General features: G+C 43.3%; 3 protein-coding genes across 3 annotated transcripts; 2 read left to right on the plus strand and 1 right to left on the minus strand.

The window, feature by feature from the left end:
- Positions 1-424: 424 nt before the first annotated feature.
- Positions 425-11438, plus strand: LOC109484991 (DNA annealing helicase and endonuclease ZRANB3-like). Its single transcript, XM_019788363.1, has 22 exons — positions 425-617; positions 873-891; positions 1183-1361; positions 1666-1762; positions 2110-2244; positions 2640-2758; positions 2970-3039; positions 3370-3441; positions 3667-3816; positions 4275-4442; positions 4609-4680; positions 4898-5077; positions 5492-5641; positions 6002-6575; positions 6828-6983; positions 7197-8200; positions 8509-8639; positions 9146-9278; positions 9572-9844; positions 10158-10409; positions 10808-11014; positions 11340-11438. The coding sequence occupies exons 1-22, from the start codon at positions 472-474 to the stop codon at positions 11436-11438; spliced, it is 4386 nt and encodes a 1461-aa protein (XP_019643922.1). The 5' UTR covers positions 425-471.
- Positions 11439-11977: 539 nt separating this feature from the next.
- On the minus strand, positions 11978-14963 carry LOC109484992 (leucine-rich repeat and immunoglobulin-like domain-containing nogo receptor-interacting protein 4). Its single transcript, XM_019788364.1, has 3 exons — positions 14735-14963; positions 13987-14301; positions 11978-13614 (listed from the first exon to the last, which is right to left on the minus strand). Exons 1-3 carry the CDS (start codon positions 14961-14963, stop codon positions 11978-11980), a joined length of 2181 nt encoding a protein of 726 aa, XP_019643923.1.
- Positions 14964-16501: 1538 nt separating this feature from the next.
- Positions 16502-19416, plus strand: LOC109485078. Its single transcript, XM_019788508.1, has 4 exons — positions 16502-16638; positions 16941-17181; positions 17595-17802; positions 18136-19416. The coding sequence occupies exons 1-4, from the start codon at positions 16632-16634 to the stop codon at positions 18223-18225; spliced, it is 546 nt and encodes a 181-aa protein (XP_019644067.1). The 5' UTR covers positions 16502-16631; the 3' UTR covers positions 18226-19416.
- Positions 19417-19488: the final 72 nt, after the last annotated feature.

A 19488-nucleotide genomic window follows, 5' to 3' on the forward strand; every position in this document is an offset into this window, starting at 1 on the left:
AAACATGTTTGGATAGCTAAGTTTGCGTCACGTTAAAAACAACAATTCCTAGATTGTGAAGCAAAATTTAGTATCATAATGCCAAAGTTGAGAAGGCCAAGGACATTCCTTGAGAAGACAAAGTAGTATATAGGGAAACGCAGGTTATATTGATATGTCTACGAAATGAAGTTATATTGAAATGCCTACGAAATGAAGTCGTAGAGGTCTAGGCATATAGGGCGACATTATTAGGGTAACCAGGACGCATATATGCCTACGAAATGCCTACGAACAGATATGCCTACGAACAGATATGCCTACGAAAAGAAGTTATAACTTATATTGAAATGCCTCCCTACGAAATGAAGTCGTAGAGGTCTAGGCATATAGGGTGACATTATTAGGATTACCAGGACGCCCATGTCACCGAATCTGACCCTTGACCCCCTTGGCGCCTTTTTCGCTCGGGTCACGAAGAAGGACGGAGCGATGGCCGGACGTAAGAAACGTAAATCGAATATTTTAGACGAATTACCGCCCGATTTGAGCCTACAATGTCTCCCTTCTGCCCTCCGGGACAAGCTGATGCCTTTTCAGAGAGAGGGGGTGAAATTTGCGCTGAAGAAAAACGGAAGGTAGCGTGTGAATTTGGCTGTTTTTGTGTAGAAAGTTTTGACATCTGCTTTGAGTTTAGAAACAGGCCCAGGCTTGTCTTGTTTTGATAGTTGGCCGTGACGTGTATTCTTGTGCATATAACGTTACATGTACTAGTATGCGTATCAAATATCGTTTCGAAGATCAAACGTTTTATTTTTCTCTGTCTGAACATCTGTATACTAGTATACTATTAAAGTAACGTTAATGTTATGTCTCTTCTGTTCTTGTTACAGATGCCTAATTGGTGACGAGGTATGTAGCTTTCTGGTTGTAAATTGTAAACTACGTACAAGGAGGTTTTATAAATATTTTGTATAAATATTTTCTTCAATCGTTTATAAACAATGTAGAATGACCCTGTCATGTTGGCATTTACAGGTAATTTTTTAATGAAATTTTATATCCCTGTCCAAATAAAGATGGGCCTAGGTAAGACCCTGCAGGCCATAGCTGTGGCATAAGTATCACTACAGACAGGAGTGGCCAGTTCTGGTGGTGGTCCCGTCCTCCCTAAACTTGTTATACATGTATTTTTGTTCAAAGATGGGCCTAGGTAAGACCCTGCAGGCTATAGCAGTGGCATATCACTACAGACAGGAGTGGCCTGTGCTGGTGGTGGTCCCGTCCTCCCTGAGGTACCAGTGGGTGGAGGAACTGGAGCGGTGGGTACCTGACCTGGAACCTACACACATACACGTGGTCAGCTCACGGGATGACATCAGGTACTGGAACTGTATCTGTAACGTTATCTGTTTGGCTTGTATAACTGCCCTTAGGGGTGACACACCAGTTTCTGTATCTGTGTAGCTGGTATAACTGCCCTTTGGCATAACACACCATGTACGAGCTTCTGTATCTATATATAAGCTGGTATTAATTCCCTTTGGCGTAACACACCAGCTTCTGTGTCTGTATAGCAGATATAACTGCTGTTCAGCATAAAATGCAGATTCTGAAATAAAAAGAAGCAATGTTACAAATACAAGTTTAACTATAAGAGCTCTGAAGAAGTGACTTTTGTTCCAGGAACATCTCCACTGCTCAGGTGACCATCCTGGGCTACGGACTGATACAGAGACAGGATCAGCCACTGGTGAAGGCTCTTCATGACCAGAACTTTCAGGTATACCATAATCGACAGTTTTCCCCTCCTCAAATTTTACAACTGCCTGCAATTTAAAATGGTTGTAAGACACAATTCTACTTAAAAATCTCAGTTTGTTTAGAGTAGAATTTCGTTTGTTTCAATATCATAGTACAAAAAAGCCACATTTTGTTCTTGTACAAGCCTATAAAATTACTGTATACATGTTTGTATCCATTGACACACAATACATTAATTTTGTACTTCCATACCCAAAGGTAATTACAATCCAGGTGACTTGTTTGGGAGATAAAGTACATGTAGATGTTTAAATGTCTGACCTAAGTTTGTGTGAAGTGTAAACTTGGTTTTTCTCTCTCCCTCAGGTGATAATAGTTGACGAGTCCCACTACCTGAAGAACAGGAAAGCTGTGCGTACCCAGGGTCTGGTGCCGCTGGTAAAGAACGCCAAACGGGCCCTGCTACTGACAGGGACACCTGCCCTGGCCAGGCCTGCGGAGGTGAGGGTTAGATCTCCTATAGTAGCTACATTTGTACTTGTGTGGATGGGCTCTAGGGACGCTGTTATACTCGAAGGACCCTTGTATACTCTGAGTTGGAAACCAAGAGTCAATACATTTAGTTTTGTTGTAGGTGTTAGTATGTCTATGTTTTCCCTAGTTAAGAGGGATTACAGCCCAAAACAATGGTTTCGGAGAGTTGACTAGTCTGTGGTGCTGTGGTGGGTGACAAGTTAGTTTTTCATAACATTATGTATTGTCATACAGGTTGTTTCATAAGAAATAAAGAAACTTGAGAAATTCTGTGAAGAGTCAGACATTTCAGATCGCATTCGCTGTCTTTCATCAGTGACAGGTGTTTATGAACTGTTCCCGTTAATGTTGTCCCTCCCCAGCTGTTCCCACAAGTGGATGCCCTCCTGCCGGGGAAGTTCGGTAGCTGGACGAAGTTCTCCAAGCGCTACTGTAACGCCCACCAGGTGTTCTACGGAAGGTTCCCACGCTGGGACACCAAGTAGGTTTTGGGGAACAAAGTATTGTTTTGGGTGGCCGAGCTGTGTGTTTGTATATCAATTTGTCCAGGGAGAATAGGTGGACAGCACAAAATTGACAAGCAGAATGACTGTAGGCCAAATGAGTTGAACGTGAAGGTACACATGTATCAGATCTGGAGTGGTTACTTTGTGGATGTTTGAAATGTCTGATTTCTTGCTCTGTTTTTGCAGTGGAGCTTCCAACCTTGCAGAGCTCCACAGTAACCTACAGCCTCTCATGATTCGCAGACTGAAAGCACAGGTGAGACCTTATAAACAACAGGCATATCACAAGGGTTGAGAACTACGTGTAATTAAAAATTTATATTTTAGATATTAGAGCCCTCTATCTTAGCATTCACAACTGCAGGTGATACGTGTATCTGATTATGATGAAACAATGATGACAAACAATACAGAAGCCCATAGAAACACCAAGGGGGCTCTCAGGAATCGAACCTGGGCCACCAGCTCGAAAACCTGACTGTTAAGCTAAAAGGTCTGGACCCATTAGACAAGTCAGTTGGTTTCACTTGAAACCTCACTGTTACAAGGACATTAGTAACTGGTATCACTGCTTTTTATCCCATAGGTCCTTACCCAGCTTCCCCCCAAGAGAAGACAGAGGATTCCTTTTGATGTACCTGAAGGGGAGCATAAAAAGGTGCGTTTAGAAACTCCTGCTTTATATATCTCTTTTCTCAACATTCTCTAGAAAACACTTCTCAGAAGTTTGAATTCCTGCGACATTCTAAAAGATTTTACTGTAAAAAGATTTATTGTAAAATTGTCTGGCAATCACATCCCTACTTTCTTGTTAAGATTTTCTTGTAAAATTTTTGTGGTTAATGATCAAACTTGATGAAAGTTGTCCGTGTGTATCATACAGGAGTTGGACAAGCTTGCAGCTGAATGGAGGGACCTGATTGGTCGAGGGGCTGTGCCACAGTCACATGACCAGCAGGGGATGCCTGACAACCCAAGCTTCCGAATCCGTCAGCTTATCACAGAATGGTACCACACGACGGCACTTGCCAAGGTAAGGCTGTGTTGAATTGATTATGTGGATGACATTCTCTGGGCACCCTAAAACTGATGTTACTTGTTTAGGTACAGGTCCAGATCTGAGCCAATATCCTGGATCTAAAACCTGTTTACATGCACAGGTTTGCATTTCAATAACATATCTACAAGAAATAGTCATGACTACAAGCAAGCATTGAGGTGTTCAAAAACTAATTTTTTCCTAGAACTATCTTAGAGTGGAACTTGCTGCCACCAAGAACAGTAGTGGCATCATCACTAGACAGCTGTACACAATGCTTAGACTTCGATGTGCAAAGGCTTAGTAAGTGTAACAAGTAGTGTAATATAGCCAGCTGCCCCCCTGCCGCGTGCCTGCAATGCTGGTATGTTATGCCGAAGGGTGGTTATACCGGCTCTGTAGATAAAGATCTATAGAGCTACTGACAAAGACTTTTCCATTGTCTCCTGTAGGCAGGATCTGTACAAGAGTACATCAAGGTTCTACTTGAGAATGAGTCCATGAAGTTTATCGTGTTTGGTCACCACAAACACATGCTCCAGGCCGTCTCACAGACACTCATCCACAGCAAGGTCAAGTACATACGCATCGACGGATCTGTGCCCAGCGCTGAGAGGACGGTGGGTTTAAGTTATACAACGTACCTGAAAAACTTTATGTTTGTAAATATATACAATATTATTGATACATACATACATATATAGTGTCCAATTGCAAAATGTATTTGTAACTGTACTGGTGCATTTTTTCATTTAGGCTGAAAATGCTTTCGTTTCCTCTTTACAGCATCTGGTACAACAGTTTCAAGCAAACCCAACTGTTAAAGTTGCAGTTCTGAGCATTCTAGCAGCAGGGACGGTAAGTAACTGTGTGTGTGTGTGTTTTATGTGTGTAAATGAATGTGTGTGTGTTTTATGTGTATGAATGAATGTATGTATGTGTGTGTGTGTGAATGTGTGTGTGTGTGTGTCCCTGGTAGCTTCCAGGGTACTGGACCAAAATATCTGGTGTTGATATCTCAAATTCTTTTCTACCTGATATGGACCTAATATTTCGTTCTAAACCCCTCCCCCAGGGTTTGACGTTGACGGCTGCGAGCCACGTGGTGTTTGCGGAGCTGTACTGGACGCCCGGTGTGCTGGAGCAGGCGGAGGACCGCGCCCACCGCATCGGCCAGCACAGCGCCGTGCACGTGCACTACCTCGTCGCTAGGAACACCATCGACGACTGGATGTGGAGCATGCTCACTAGAAAGGTATCAACACACTGTCCATGCCAATTTGATTTTGTTTGCCTTGCATGGAGTTTGTCAGGAAGGACATTAATTGCCAGGAGGTGCAGTGTGACGTCTAGTGGACTGCAGTCTGGTGCCTACCTTTGTGTCAGGGACTCCCACAGCAGTATTACATCAAAGACTGGACATTGAGTGAATGAGTGCATGGCCAGTAAACTGCCTTAAAGCACGACAAACCAGAGTTCCTGTTCTGGGCAGCTGTCTGGTTACCTCTGTTCTCTGTTCCCCCCAGGCCAGCGTTGTGACCAGTACCCTGAACAGGAAGCTGGCAGTGCTCCAGGCTAAGTTCCTCTCTAGGGCGACCGAAGGGCGATTATACGGGCTATACTGATACAGATAGAGGTTACCAATCCTACCATTCTATGTTCTCCCCAGGTGAGTGTAGTGACCAGTACCCTGAACGGGAAGCTAGCGGTGCTCCAGGCTGACGAGTGTGACAAGGACCAGGCTGAGTTCCTCTCCAGGGCGGCTGTGTGGTTACCAGGGGAACAGCAGGAAGAGGACGACAGCTTCTTCTTCACACAGGTCATTGTAACAGTCATGCCTTCAAATATGTGTTTGTGTTTGTGTGTGTGTGTGTGTGTGTGTGTGTGTGTGTGTGTGTGCGTGTGTGTGCGTGTGTGTGTGTGTGTGTGCGTGCGTGTGTTTGTGTGTGTGCGTGCTTGTGAAGCTGGGATGTTATGCTGAAGGGAGGTTATACCAGCTATACCGATACAGATACAGATTTTCATATAGCTGACTTCTTCGGAACCCAAAATACTTCCTGGCAGTCTGAAATTTCAGACTGCCAGGAAGTATTTTGGGAAGTTCTTATCTTCTGTATCAGTTTTATGCAGTTTTATGCTTTACAGTCATTTTTGTAACATGTTTTTTGTCTAATTACAGCCAAATACACAGAAGGACTTGCGGTCGTACTTCAAACCAAAGAGTGGCCATGGACAAAAAGCACAAGACAGCCAAAAACACAATTTAGGTACAGAAAGTGTGTCACTCATCCAAGATGGTGATGATGATGGCACAGACTTCAGAGATGTGCAAAAGACACACCGCGCAGCCAGACCTGACGTGTTTGTGATTGACTCCGACACGGAGAGCACAGCTGATGAAAGTGAAAAAGGTTCCAGCACGGCTCACTTGTGGTCGGATGGAAACATTGAGAGAGATGCTTCTTCGTCATCTGATGACACTATCATAGAGACGGATCAGACAATCAGAGACAACTCCTCTCTCATTGGTCAGAAAGCAGAAACAGAATCGGACATCGCCACACCGAAGACTAAGAGAAGCAGGTCCGAAGACACAAGATCTGTTGATAAAAAGGGAGCAGAAGGTTTGAGCAGTGTGGGAGTGGGGAATGATGTAGAGGAGTCAGGATGGGGATGGGGCTGTCCACTTTGCACCTTTCAGAACCACGAACTTCTGAAGGTCTGTGAGATGTGTGAGACACCCAGGAAGAAAGGTGAGATTTTGTGTGCTTTTGTCCAAAAAATAAAACCACTGCTAGAGAAAATGCATATAAGTGGTCAAAAGTTGTGGTATTGGTGTTTTTGCCTTTTCACTATTGGTATTTTATTTTAAGGGAATTTTTTTGGAATAATACCATGTAGTTATACTTCATATATTCTGGGTTATTAACCACTACCAATAATTACCTTGGTGGTATATTTTGGTTGAACAATCTTTCATTAGATACTTTAATTTTCTTTCTCAGAGAAGCCAACAACTCGGAGCCAGCAAAGACAATGTGACATTGATTTCAGCAGCCCCACTCTTGGTGTCACAAAAGCAAGAAACATGAGATCGAGAGGAAGTTCTCCTGATACAAAAGCAGTTGAAGAGAAGACAGTTTCTGTTGCACAGGAAGAAGGTCTGTTGTCAGTTGTTCAAGAAAGAGAGAAACCCTGCGTTGACACACCAACAAAACCTTCATCATCTCATAGCATTCAAAACACACCAACAAACAGAAACAGGGAAAGTTCATTTGTTAAGAAGTCTACAGACTTCTTGGGAGCTGAAAAGGTTTCAAAGGTACAAAATAACAACACAGACATTGTCGACTTGACTACGTACTCAACTACAGAAGATGACACTACATGTGAATCAGACACCACCACAGAACAGACCATTGCCACATCCTCATCGAAAGTTACATCGTACGAATCCCAAAAGGACAACATTCCCAAGAAAGCACAATCAGACATCTTGTTTTGTAGTACACCGCCTACTGTGCCAGACAGTTCCCTGGAGTCTAGTGTTGCTGAAGACTTGGCTGTAGCAGCAGAGGTATTCAGGCCCTCCCCAAGGCGCGGTAAGTCCACATGGCAGTGTGAGAACCGTAGCTGTGGCTACAGTAATGCCGACAGTGATGCCGAAGACTGTGATGCATGTTTCTCACCAAGACCAAGGAAAAGACTCAAGCTGAGTTCAACAGAATCTCCACAAAGCAGTCTTGGTGGCACTGCAACACCTAGTCTCAAAACTGCTGCCATCAAAGGTACACCTTCCAGATTCAGCAATAGTACAAGAAAACCAGGTGTTGAAATGACAAGAAGTCCTAGTCTTCAGAAAGCAGTGAACACGTCATCAACTAGCAAGATTGTTCACAGTGCACTAAGCACACCTGGTAGAAAAGATACATTGACTCTGCAAGGAGGCAAGCCAAAACTGCAGTTTCAAACAAACAAGTCAAACATTCCAACCAGCACTCCACCTTCCAAACAAATCCACAAGAACCTTTCCTCCCCCTTTGCCAAGTCCCCGGCAAGTGGTAGCATTTCCAGTAGCCCTTTGCATGGTTCGGATTGGTTTGATGATGACGACATCTCAGATGACATGTTGTTGAGCAGTGAGAAATCCGTGTCTCCTCGAGGCCACCTAGCAGGTGGCGCCGGTATTGCAAGAAAGAGTGGTGGCAGCATGTATGACTTGGAGAATTTCAGTATGAATGCAGACATTGGTACAGACGAAGGAGATGTGGGCTGTAGAAGTAAAGATCCAGTGGTTAAGTTGGAGGACGTTCCAGTGTATGAAGAGTTACAGTTCTGTGCCAGCATGCACACTGACCGAATCTACCTCTACGATGTGGTACAGTTGTCACTTTTACTTGTCTTTGACTAGTATTTCTCAATTATGCCACATACTGTATATTGTTGGCAAAAAACTTTCCTATTCAATGTTTAAACAGAATATGGCTACAGATATTGATAGAATAACGGATGGGGTAATTAATAGAAACAGGCAGAAAAAGAAAACCCTTAACTATGTCATGCAATGTATTCAGACTATGATTTATCCATATATTCTTAAACCTTACCTTTAAATAACATACAAGTATGAAATGCAGAATATATTCTTAAACGTGTTTATGTCTTATATCTTTTCATCTTCGACAGGATGACCAGCCTCTGAGTTGTAACTTCTCCGTGTTGGACGTGGAACAGAGGAACATGGACAGTCTGCCGCCGCTCCTGCATCAGCCTGGCAACTGGCGCCTGGTGCTCAGGATGGTGCAGGAATGGAACAGGTTAGGTCTAGGAAAAATGCTGTGTTTCCAGTTTCAATCCTGAAAAAAATTACAGTCAATAGGTAGTAATTTTGTCTCCCTTTTTCTTTTTTTTTTTTCATTTTGGCTGAAGTGATCCAATGATCCAATTTCAGGGAAACAGACCTCTGACCTTGCTTGCAATATGGGAGAGTGGAAGCTTGCAGTCACCTGTACAGCAGCCAAACGATGACAATGATGATCCAATAAATAATGTTAAACTGAAATGCATCAATACCAGGGCTGTCTCCAGAACCGGTTGCTTGTGGGGAAGGAACAAATATTTCCCCCAATTCTAATAATTTGCTTCTGAAAATAAATGCAATAAGGTTTCAGATCTCAGAAGATTCAGATGTCAGATCAAGAATTTATGGCCTTGCTACAAAATGAATAGGGTCAGTTGATTTTTCACAGCAGTGTATTGAAGAGAAACTGAATGGATCTTTATCAAGGGATGAAGAGATGTTCAATGCTTCTGTCTTTTCCAGGCTGAGTGAGCCCAAGAAGAGAGTCGTGCGGAGAAGCGGCCGTATGTTCATCAGTCCGTCCCTCCTGGCTGAGGAGCTCAGTCAGAGTCAGAGACGAAAGGCCGCCTGCAAGAACCAACGCTTCATGTCCAAGGTCAGTCACACTCACACACTATCCGGTTTAGTGTCTGTTGTTCCCCGGCTTTCGAGGATTAGACGAGCTTGCACAGTAGCCAGTGGATGGTTAACCTTATAAGCTTTATCAGTTCAGCGGATACGTGTATACTGTAAATGCATTTACTGTGACGGTGGTTCTATTTTTGCAGTGTCTTTGATAATTGTGACACTTTGAGTATGTGCTGTGTAGCTTGTCTCTCATACTGTGAAATAAAACCACTGCAAAAGTAAGTGTATTGACGGCTTTATATATTTACTGTACTTGTTTAGGAGGACTTCATGCAGAGAGCATTCAAAGTTGCTGAGAGGGAGGGTGGGACTGTTCAACTTGTGTCAAGGCAACGACGTCCCAGCAGCACGGTTACGAAGCCGGGGCAACTGCAAACTAGTTCTGACAAACCGGCTTCAGACAGTACAAGCAAACAAGAGTTCAATACAGCTGCTGCCAGCAGCAGTGATTCCTGTACAGCAGACTCAGCTGCAGAGGATAGCCGGCCGACGGCGCAGGAAGGGGACGAAACCAGGCTGTGTGGCCAGCTACAGGTGGTTGAATGGTTTATTGAATGAATGAATGGTTTCACTCACACTCACTCACTGTCCAGTTTATTGTCTGTTGTTCCCCAATGTGCTTGCATAGCAATACTGAGGCTTGATGGCAGCCCGCTACTGTATTTCTCATATACATCACAATAAACTCTACTTAATACACACATTGCTTGACCTGTCAGGTAAAGCACTTGTTATATTGTGACAATGAGATAAGTGAGATAAAACAATGAAAGAATTTGTGAAACGTGCTGAGAACTTACTGCAATATGCATGTATAATAGATGTATAAACACATCATATGCTACAGGTGGTTGACAGCGCTGGAAGGTCTCTCTGCCTCTGGTGTCAGAAACCGGTCAGTCAACAACAGTCCAGCCTCGCAGCAGACACAGAGGGCGCATCGTCGCACGTAAGGCCCTCCCGGTACTGCTCTACAGAGTGTAAGGAGGAGTACAGGATTCGGATGAAGGGAAGTCACCACTCACGGCAGCAGCTGAGGGACACAGAGTTTGGGGTTTGCCAGATCTGTGGGACCAACATGAGACAGATCTTCCAGCAGGTTAGGTCCTTTAGACTCTTGTGTTTAAGTCCCTATCACACAAACCGGACCTTCTCCCAGCCTTGCCCAGATTTAGGCCCAGTCAGACCAGATTAGGCCACACCTACCTTTATGTTTGAATCAAAACGAATTTGAGTCAACTTTGACCCCCTAACACACCCAAAAACTACTGACTTACTTCCTAATTGTTGGCTGGTGTTCTCGTGCCTTACAGCAATCCATGTCCGAACCTCCCAACCAATCAAGCCCTGAATGTTCAAGCGCAACGTTTTCCTGAAATCAACCCTTCTTGGTTTTCTGTTCATAATGTTTCAATCAGTGTTGTGTCAGTCCATTCTTTTCAGTTATCCTCCCATGTTTCCATTGCCTACCCCTCTTTCTTCCACATATGTCTGCAGGTGAAAGATCTGCCGATGTCTGAGCGCAAGGTTTTTCTGAAGACCACCCCGCTATCGTCCCTCCCCGCTGCACAGCTGAACAAGATCATCGCGGACCCGAAGGAGGGGCAGTTCTGGCACGCGGACCACATTGTGCCCGTGGCGGACGGCGGGGGACTCTGCTCGCTGGACAACTTCCGCACGCTCTGTGTGGCGTGTCACCGCAAGGTGAGGACCCTAATAAGGCTCTTTTTCCACTAGGATAAAATTGTCTGGATCGAGCCGAATAGCTTCGCTTTGATCCTGCTTCGAACTGGCTTTGAGCAGGATCGGGCAGGATAGAAGCTGGTTCAATGCAAATCAATTTGGCTTGATCCGGACAATTTTATCCTGGTGGGAATGGGGTCTTGACACATGGAATAATGATGTACGACCTCCAACCCCCCCTCACCCTTCTCGACCTTGGTGAAAAGCGGCCTGTTGACTGAACAAGTATTCTAGAATAAGGAAAGGTATTCATTCATTAATTCATTAATTCATTTATGCATTGAAGGTCACGACACAGCAGAACCGGGAGCGAAGGTCGGCACAGAAACAGGAGCGAAGGTCGCAGGACGGGTACAGGAGCATCATGGACTTCATCAAACGATAGGACAGAGCAGTCAGGAAGCAACCTTTACCAGGCTTCAGAAGCGGCAGGAAACGATTTGGAAATACTGTTGTCAATTTCTACTCATTCCAGTCGCATCTGAAGCCTGGTAGAGGCTAGTCAAGAAGTACACTGAGTGTAGTTTTACTCTCATAGAATTTAAGTGTTTTTCACTGACATGATGAAATGTGATATGAATAGGTGCTATACCAGGTAGTTGTTGATAAAAGACATTCAATTTACTAGTATTCATGAAAAGGAAACCAAAAGTACTTTTTCATCACTACTTTTATCCATTGGTCTATGAACAGCTTGATAATCGCTTTATACAGTGCCACAATTTCATAAGTCTTTTTTTATGTTATACAAATGTATGTTAAAATCTCCTATATGTCTCTATACACATTGAAGGTCATAGACAGGTTTTACACATGTAGAGTTCCACACTTAATCCTTAAAACAAAATGTTAATAAAAGTTTTACAACGAAAAAACATGATGTCCAATAAATTCCCATTATGATTTCTTGCTGAAATGTTCCAGCTAAAGCCACGTGACACGGTCATCTTCATCAGGCTCTTTTACTTCATTGATTGAGTCTCGCACAGAGCTGTCTAACCCTTTTGTAGCCTCACCAACGAAGCCAACGTCAACCTGGCTTTGGGTTATTTTAAATCTATCGCGCCCAGTCCAGAGATGATCTTTCTTGGCACGCAAGGCATCTTCATTTCCGACAACTGCCTCGATTTTCTTGCTCCGGGCGTCTTGGTCATTTTTGACGTTCCCAACGGCCCCAAAGTTGCGTTTGTGTGGATGGGCGTTTTGGATGTTTCCAGCCGCCCCAAAGTTGTGCCTGTGTGGACGGGGAGACTGTCTAGTTTCGGTCCTAGTGGGCAAACGCAAGTCCGTGTGGTAGGTACCTGCTACAGCAACAGCGTACGGCGTGATGACATAGTCGTTCTCCAGTTGATCGTCTCGGATGACTTCGTAATGATGACAGAGCGGGGGTTGGCCATCCACGGTTTCGTACGTGTGATGGGAGAACGGGTCATCACGATCGTGGTTCATATTGTCTTCCTGTCGCTTGCGCTCGCGTGCCGCTCTTAACGCGGTAACCAGAAAACAACCCAGTGCGAAAACCGATGATGTCAAGCACGTGGTGATGAGCAAGTCGTAAAAATTAGCGGTGCGTTGTTCTGAGTTTAGGATGACAAACGTTTCTTCTGTTCCTGATCTTTTCTTTGTCGACATGCCTAGTGAAGAGGGCGTTGCGTTAAGTATGTCATGAATGATCCTAAACGATGTCGTCTTGTCTACCGGTCCTTGCACATTGTGATGAGCTGTAATGTTTGTTCCGTCTGAGAGAAAGGACGCTGTACAAGATAGATCTTTACCATTCACCAGGAATTCACTGATGGTGACATACGAGAGCGTCTTGCTCACAAAGTTGCAATGTTCGGTAACGACCGTTGAATCATTGTCAGGGACTGATTTGGGATGGCAGCAGTTGAAACCACTTGGATTGAAGGAGAAAGATGTCGTGGCGTTTATGTCCCCAAGGTTGACTTGTATTCTCGTTCCAAACGATACGTTAGTGATGATTTTAGTGTCGTTCGGAAGAGTCCATTCAATCAGTTCGGTTGGTCCCTCTTCCCAACACACCTCACACCGGAAGGTTCGGCCATCATCCAACGCTGTTACGGTTGCTTTTGGAGTTGGGCACTGCATGGTCGCTTCCATGTCGCTTGTGAAGTTGCTCAGCTTGGTGCCTTCCAACTCTTTAGGATAACTGCAGGCCAACAGCCCGAAATCCGACTGAGCGTTGAAGAGCCGACCTGATCTTAGGAACCACCGAAGAGCGCACGTGCAGCGAATGGGGTTACCCTCTAGTATCAAGGTGATGCTTGGGAACGCCGGCAATGAGTACTCGAACCTGAACTGATACTCGTGTAGACTCGTGATCTGATTGTTGGAGAGACCAAGAAACTCCAAAAGAGGGGCATACATGAACGCCTCGGGTTCGATGTATTGGATTTGATTCTGTGCCAAGTCCACGCGACTGAGCAGTCTCGGTCTTGGTATTTCTATCGGAGGCCTAGGGAACCAGTCTGAGGTGACTACCTTTAGCTTGTTACCGGCAAGAAGCAGAATTCGGAGTCGGTACGGCGCATTGAAACTACCTGAAATAAGATGAAGCAATTTGGATAAATACCTGTTCAACTAGAGAGATTCTGTCAGTCGCTGACGGAAAGTAGTGGATGCTACTTAAAACGTCTGACAGTTTTCAAAACCTATCCAGTTGCTTGGGTGACAGTTTTCTTCGGTATCTCATTACCTGGATGTCCAACCTTCTATTTTCTTAAAGTCAAGGTAGACCAGTTCAGTGGCCTTGAACATGAATAAAACATAATCAAGAGGCAAATAAAAGAAAAAATAAACAAAAATTAAAGTAAGTACAGTAAACATAAGGAGCGAGGAGGGAAGAAGAAATAATGGAAAGAGGGACAAAAAACAGAAATATACTTGCAAAAAAAGTTGAACTTTATCCATACCTTTGTGTATGGTGTGAATTCTGTTGTACCGAAGGTCCAGGACCGTTAGCATGCAAAGCTGTCTGAAGTAACCTGGTTGGATGACGTGCAGCCTGTTCCACTGTAGCAGCAGGACCATCGTCCGACAGTCGCCATCCACCGAGCCGAACGCCCCGTCCTGTATGTAGGCTATGTGGTTGTGAGCCAGGTTAAGGCGGCCGTTGGGTTGGATCAGCCACCCCGTTCCGAGAAACGCCAGCTTGTTGCGTGTCAGGGACAGGCGCCGTAGGGAATGCAGCCCGGCAAACGTGCCCATCTCCAGACGGACAAGGTTTCCTGATGAGAAAAGGTGATCCTGTGGTTAGGGTTAAGATCTAAAGGATCGGGATTCGAATCCCAAGCAGACTCGCTTCCTAATGAGAAAAGCTAAGGTGGCCCTGTGGTTAGGATTTTAATCTAAAACTAGTAAAAGTTCAGGGTTCGAATCCCTAGCCTCTAATGTTGGGCCGGACATTGAGAATGACACTTTTTATCCATTTCCCCATTTGGCAATTTTTTTTCTACACTATATAGTACAGTAGAGGTATTATCACCATATAACTTTACAAAGATGTGCAAATAAAGGTTATAAGTGTAACAGATAGTTCGCTGTATTATAGCCATGCAGGTGCTGTGTGTTATACTAGTAGCTTCGCGTTTGTGCCTGCGAAGCCGGTGTGTTGTACGGGCTGTACAGATACGGATTGTTTGGATCACTTGGGTACCTCACCTGGTTCTATGTAGAGATTTTCCAGATGTTTCAGATGTCCCACGTCAGACGAGGACAGGGTGGCCAGGTGGTAACTTCGGAGCCACAGAGAGGACGTCTTTTCCACGGACGAGCACGTTGGGATGACGTCCCGACCCCCGCCATAAAACGGCACGGCATCGCAGACGACACACTGCGGAGAAAAGGAGGCTAGCGCCCCGTTGTTGTGCACGCTGGCACTTTCGTCCATGCTACAACCCGAATAAAGAGCTCGACAATTTGGACAAAGGTTGGGAATGCATGAAACGCACCTCAGTGCAATCAAAAGAGGAACCAGGGAGAAAAGTTTGGCCATTTTCGTCTGTTTTCCGAAAAGACGAAACGAAAGTAGCTCCTATCTTTCAACGGTGTCGCAAACCACACCAGCACGTGTGGTCCAAGTGAGACGTGTACAATTCGGCCACGCTATATGTGTATTCATCGTCCATCTTTAATGATTTATTCATACAATTTCCGCAATTTCTGTTCCACGTACGCAGCCTTTGGGCATTTGTCGGGATTTGATTTCATGAACATATTGAACAATATCAAAACCTAACGTTGCTTTAGATGTATAAGTATGATATTCCCTAAATTGTGCTCAACTTCGAATGAAATACATTAAACCTTATATATTTTCTTACGCATTTATTGAAATGACCTAAAAATGAACCAATTTTGACGTGAAAGCTACTTGACACGCAGTTTACATAACATGGTCGTCTATGTCGGTCGAGTTGAGTAAATTTTCCTGTTTTTTGTACGTCGTTGTCCTATTTACATTCATGCATACAAATTTGTATTGTGTAAAAGAAAAACATTTAACAGAAAACCATCGTAGATCCATCCATCAGGAGGTAGATTTTTTTTTTACATTTTTACTGATTGCTTAATTAAAAGCCATGACTTAATTGAGCGGTGTCAAGTGGACACATGTCTTACTAACCGGTATAGACAATTGCTAGACAATTTGAATTGTACTAGCACAATTGCATGAATATACACTATTTTCAGAAAGCACGTGTTGGCAGCATGCATACATCATAACATGACTAAAAGCTAGCCTCGATGACGGCCCCGGTATAGCAAGAAGAGAACAGTAACGTTACATAATGCGTGTACAGTGAGCCTACTACGGTGCCTGCGTCGGAGGCTAGAGCCGGACAACACTGCGGATGGAATTCGAAGCGGATGAAAAGAGTAGAAATTGTAATCTCCTGTCATCCGGGCGGTTTTTCCTTTGTCCGTAGACAGTTATGTACCGCCCCGGGCCGAGGATGATTGCGATCGGTCGGAGCGGATGTAAGGATTTCTAGTTCTAACATCCGGCAAATGTGTAGCCTTCCTTCCGTGTGCTACTTTAATTTCTTTGCGAAATGTGAAGGTTACATATTTGAGGGTCTGGATGGGGGCATCAAGGCAACGCTTCACGGTAATTTAGGAGGGCTTCCAACGCTCCAAGGTACTAGTAAACAGTTCTTGAGCAAGGCCTTGGGTGATTTTTTCGGGAAAAATCTGCAGCAACTAGCACTTGCTTCGAGCATCCTTCCTCAATGGTTTTATGTTTCATTTTTGGGGCCATTTGAGAGACACTAACTCCCCCTATAACCTCCTTCTTCCTTGCACTAACTAGCCTGAATGAAAAGAAAACGAACTAGTAGAATGTTTCTGTTTTAGGTTATTCTTTGATTTTTCCCAGTCTATTCTTGTGCAAAATACATCTTCGGTATTTTGCTCGTGTATTTCGCCCCAACAAGTTGTTAGGACGATTAGACTTGCTATAAGTCATTTGTTATAACTAGACAACATCTGGGTCATCAGGTTTCTTTTCTTTCTATTTCCTGGTCCTTTCGGGAGGCATTTCAGTATCATCATCAGCATGGCGGGTGAGTACAAAAAAATGTTTCCTTTGTCTCGTCTTTTTCTTTGTCCTTCCATTTTCCAATGCTAAAAGTTACAATTTTGTTCGTAGCAGAGACTTTAACTTTTATATGATCTTTATCGTCCTTGTTCATAACAATAACTTTGCTAATATAGTGGCTATGTACTGGTATAAACATCAAGTCAAACAGAAGCTAGAAGTTCTGTCTGACGATGAGTTTTCCCTGGTTTTCAACTAATAACAGCGCTACAATTACAAGTTAGATATAGTATTGATAGGTTAGATATCATATTTTCTTTTCTTTAGATACAGAACTACAGTCTGGAGTTTCCAAAGCTGCTAAGAAGAACAAGAAAAGGAGAAACAACAAGAAACCGGCACAAAGCGAGGGCCGCGTGTCAGACTGGGGTGACAGCACACCACATGACGACCCTCTGGAAACACTGAAAGAGAAACTGGCTGAAGCAAAGGCGAAACAGGACCATCCTCTAGCCTCCAAACTCAGACAACAGATATGGCTTCTACAGGACGACGCAGCTGGTGTGAGGTAACTAAGCATGATTATACATGTGTATAAATCTTTCCCATAATTCTCAGTACATTTGTATTAGTATTAGTAGTAATAAGTACTAGTATCATACATGTAGAAGTCATTTAACTTAACGTTTACATCTGATACATGTAGAAAACATCCAACTATTAAGTTTTATTTTACTACAAGGTGTAGCAAGAGATTGTGTAGCACAGTCTTCTTTTTTTATTACCGAGTGTTTGTTTTCAAGAAACCATTTCTCTCTCTCTCTCTGACATAGTGGATAGCATTGCAAGCTAGTAAATCCATTCAACTTTAGACTTCATGACTCCAAAGCCTATTAGTATAATATGATATAACATGTAACATTAATACATCTAATTGTAATCCAACATCCATTCCTGACAAGTCTCTACTTACCTTCCCAGGCCAGAACTAGACCCACAGATCCTTGCCTCTCTGGACACAAATCTGCCCAAGAAAGCGGAGAAGAAGGTTGAAGTAGAAGAAAAGCCAGTCTCGAGCTCGGCCGGTTCCTCGGTAGACAAGCAGCTGAAAACCCTCAGGAAAAAGTTACAACAGATCGAGAAACTGAAGCAAAGGAAGGCTGGTGGGGAGAAACTAGAAGCAAATCAGGTTTGTGCCTCTTTCTTCTTTCTGTAAATGCATTTATCTGAATTGATTGGTATTATTTGGCAGTAGGAGGCCAAAGGAAAAGGAAGTTTTAGATGCATTTTGAGCTCGGGGATGAAACAAGTGTGTACTCCCAGAACTAGTACTACATGTATATAAAATACTTGTGCCGATATATGTTTATATACGATGTTAAATTCATGTATTTTCAGTGTTATAATTTTGTGAGATGTCAGTGAGCTTGCAAAAACTTTAATGGTAATATACCATTTCTGCATTTGCAACAACTGTGAAGTTATTGTAACAGTATTAAAATGGTGTCATGTTATTTTCCAGATGGCTAAAGTGGAGAAAGAACAAGAAGTCCGAGATGAGATAGAGGAGATTGAGCTCCTGATGAGGCAGGCAGCACTGGGACTGCTGTGATGGGGAGGCCTGGATAAAGCCCTTTCCTCACTAAGGACCTTTTACTACTAAGGACCTTTTTGTACTAAGGCCCTTTTTCGACTAGGATAAAATTGTCCGTATCGACCCAAATAGAGTGCTTTTGGCGACCGGCTTTGATCTGGTCAACTTTATCTCAGCAATACCCAGCGAGATGGATTGTTTCTGAGCCATGCTAAGCCGAACTGAGCTGGATTGGGAGCGTTCACACCGGGGTAAAGTTGACAGGATCGAAGCCAGTCACCATTCCCCGCTGCCGCCAATCTATTCAGCTTGATCTGGACATTTTTATCCTAGTACAAAAAGGGCCTAGTAGGATGCAATAATAAATACCAAATGGTAACACCAGTGCCAAATCTGAGATACATTCCTCTGTTTGCCTGGAATAGATTGAAGTGAAATGACAATGCCTAACTCTACTCACATTTTGTTGCATTACAATCGTACAAACTTATGGTGAGGAGGCACCTTCTGAATACTAAAGGCTGAATAGCGAAGGAAGTAGTGTAGTCCAAGCACCCAAATATCCAATAATACACTTGTGTATTTTTCTAATGCCCCCCTTTCAAATACATTAACCTCACTAATATTGAAGATAATATTCTTAAAGCCAACATTACAAATATGCAAGTTTTAGATGTCAGCTTTAGTTTCTTTTGTAACTAAATGTTTCATAAATAGACTTGACAACTCAAGGACACAACAGCAAAAATAGGCAATATCTTACTATTTTATTACAACTCAGTCATAGTCATACAGAGTGTGTATGCTTGGCCCTTTTGCCATGGGCAGGCCTCTGAATTCTTTGATATGTCTCAAAAATTAACACTGTAACATCAAGTGTAAGCAGCAAAAGCAAGATACACCTGTACAAGTATATATCATTCCTTTTATACGTATCTTGTGCTTAGTTTATGATATGAGAATTATGATATGTGGCACTGAATATGATATGTAACACGTAAACTTTTTTCATTAAAAATATTTGGAGGTAACATAGTACTAGTATATAAAATCTCTGAGTCTGACTAGTACTATTATTAATCAAATATTTACAAACACTGATTCATTACAACTATAAAATTGCAGCATTTTTCTAACATTCCAGAAACTGGATGAAATTTGAAGAACAAAACTACAAAGGACGTAATTTACACAACAGTTTCCATAGAAAAATAGACTAAGTATAGTCCTATTTGTAGTCACAACATTACTAAACATATAAATGATATGTACACTTGTGCG

Source organism: Branchiostoma belcheri, unplaced genomic scaffold (assembly GCF_001625305.1).
Source record: "Branchiostoma belcheri isolate BF01 breed outbred unplaced genomic scaffold, Haploidv18h27 scaffold72, whole genome shotgun sequence".
Classification (NCBI taxonomy): Eukaryota; Metazoa; Chordata; class Leptocardii; order Amphioxiformes; family Branchiostomatidae; genus Branchiostoma; species Branchiostoma belcheri.

What these genes read in the sequence shown, in the direction of transcription:
- LOC109484991 (XM_019788363.1), top strand. Translation starts at nt 472, where the DNA reads ATGGCCGGACGTAAGAAACGTAAATCGAATATTTTAGACGAATTACCG. An exon ending in CTGAAGGGGAGCATAAAAAG is followed by an intron (nt 3,442 to 3,666) that starts GTGCGTTTAGAA and finishes TGTATCATACAG; the next exon opens with GAGTTGGACAAGCTTGCAGC. An exon ending in ACACGACGGCACTTGCCAAG is followed by an intron (nt 3,817 to 4,274) that starts GTAAGGCTGTGT and finishes TGTCTCCTGTAG; the next exon opens with GCAGGATCTGTACAAGAGTA.
- LOC109484992 (XM_019788364.1), bottom strand. Translation starts at nt 14,963, where the DNA reads ATGGACGAAAGTGCCAGCGTGCACAACAACGGGGCGCTAGCCTCCTTT. An exon ending in AAATCTCTACATAGAACCAG is followed by an intron (nt 14,302 to 14,734) that starts GTGAGGTACCCA and finishes TTTTCTCATCAG; the next exon opens with GAAACCTTGTCCGTCTGGAG. An exon ending in AATTCACACCATACACAAAG is followed by an intron (nt 13,615 to 13,986) that starts GTATGGATAAAG and finishes ATCTTATTTCAG; the next exon opens with GTAGTTTCAATGCGCCGTAC.
- LOC109485078 (XM_019788508.1), top strand. An exon ending in GACGACGCAGCTGGTGTGAG is followed by an intron (nt 17,182 to 17,594) that starts GTAACTAAGCAT and finishes TTACCTTCCCAG; the next exon opens with GCCAGAACTAGACCCACAGA. An exon ending in AGAAACTAGAAGCAAATCAG is followed by an intron (nt 17,803 to 18,135) that starts GTTTGTGCCTCT and finishes GTTATTTTCCAG; the next exon opens with ATGGCTAAAGTGGAGAAAGA.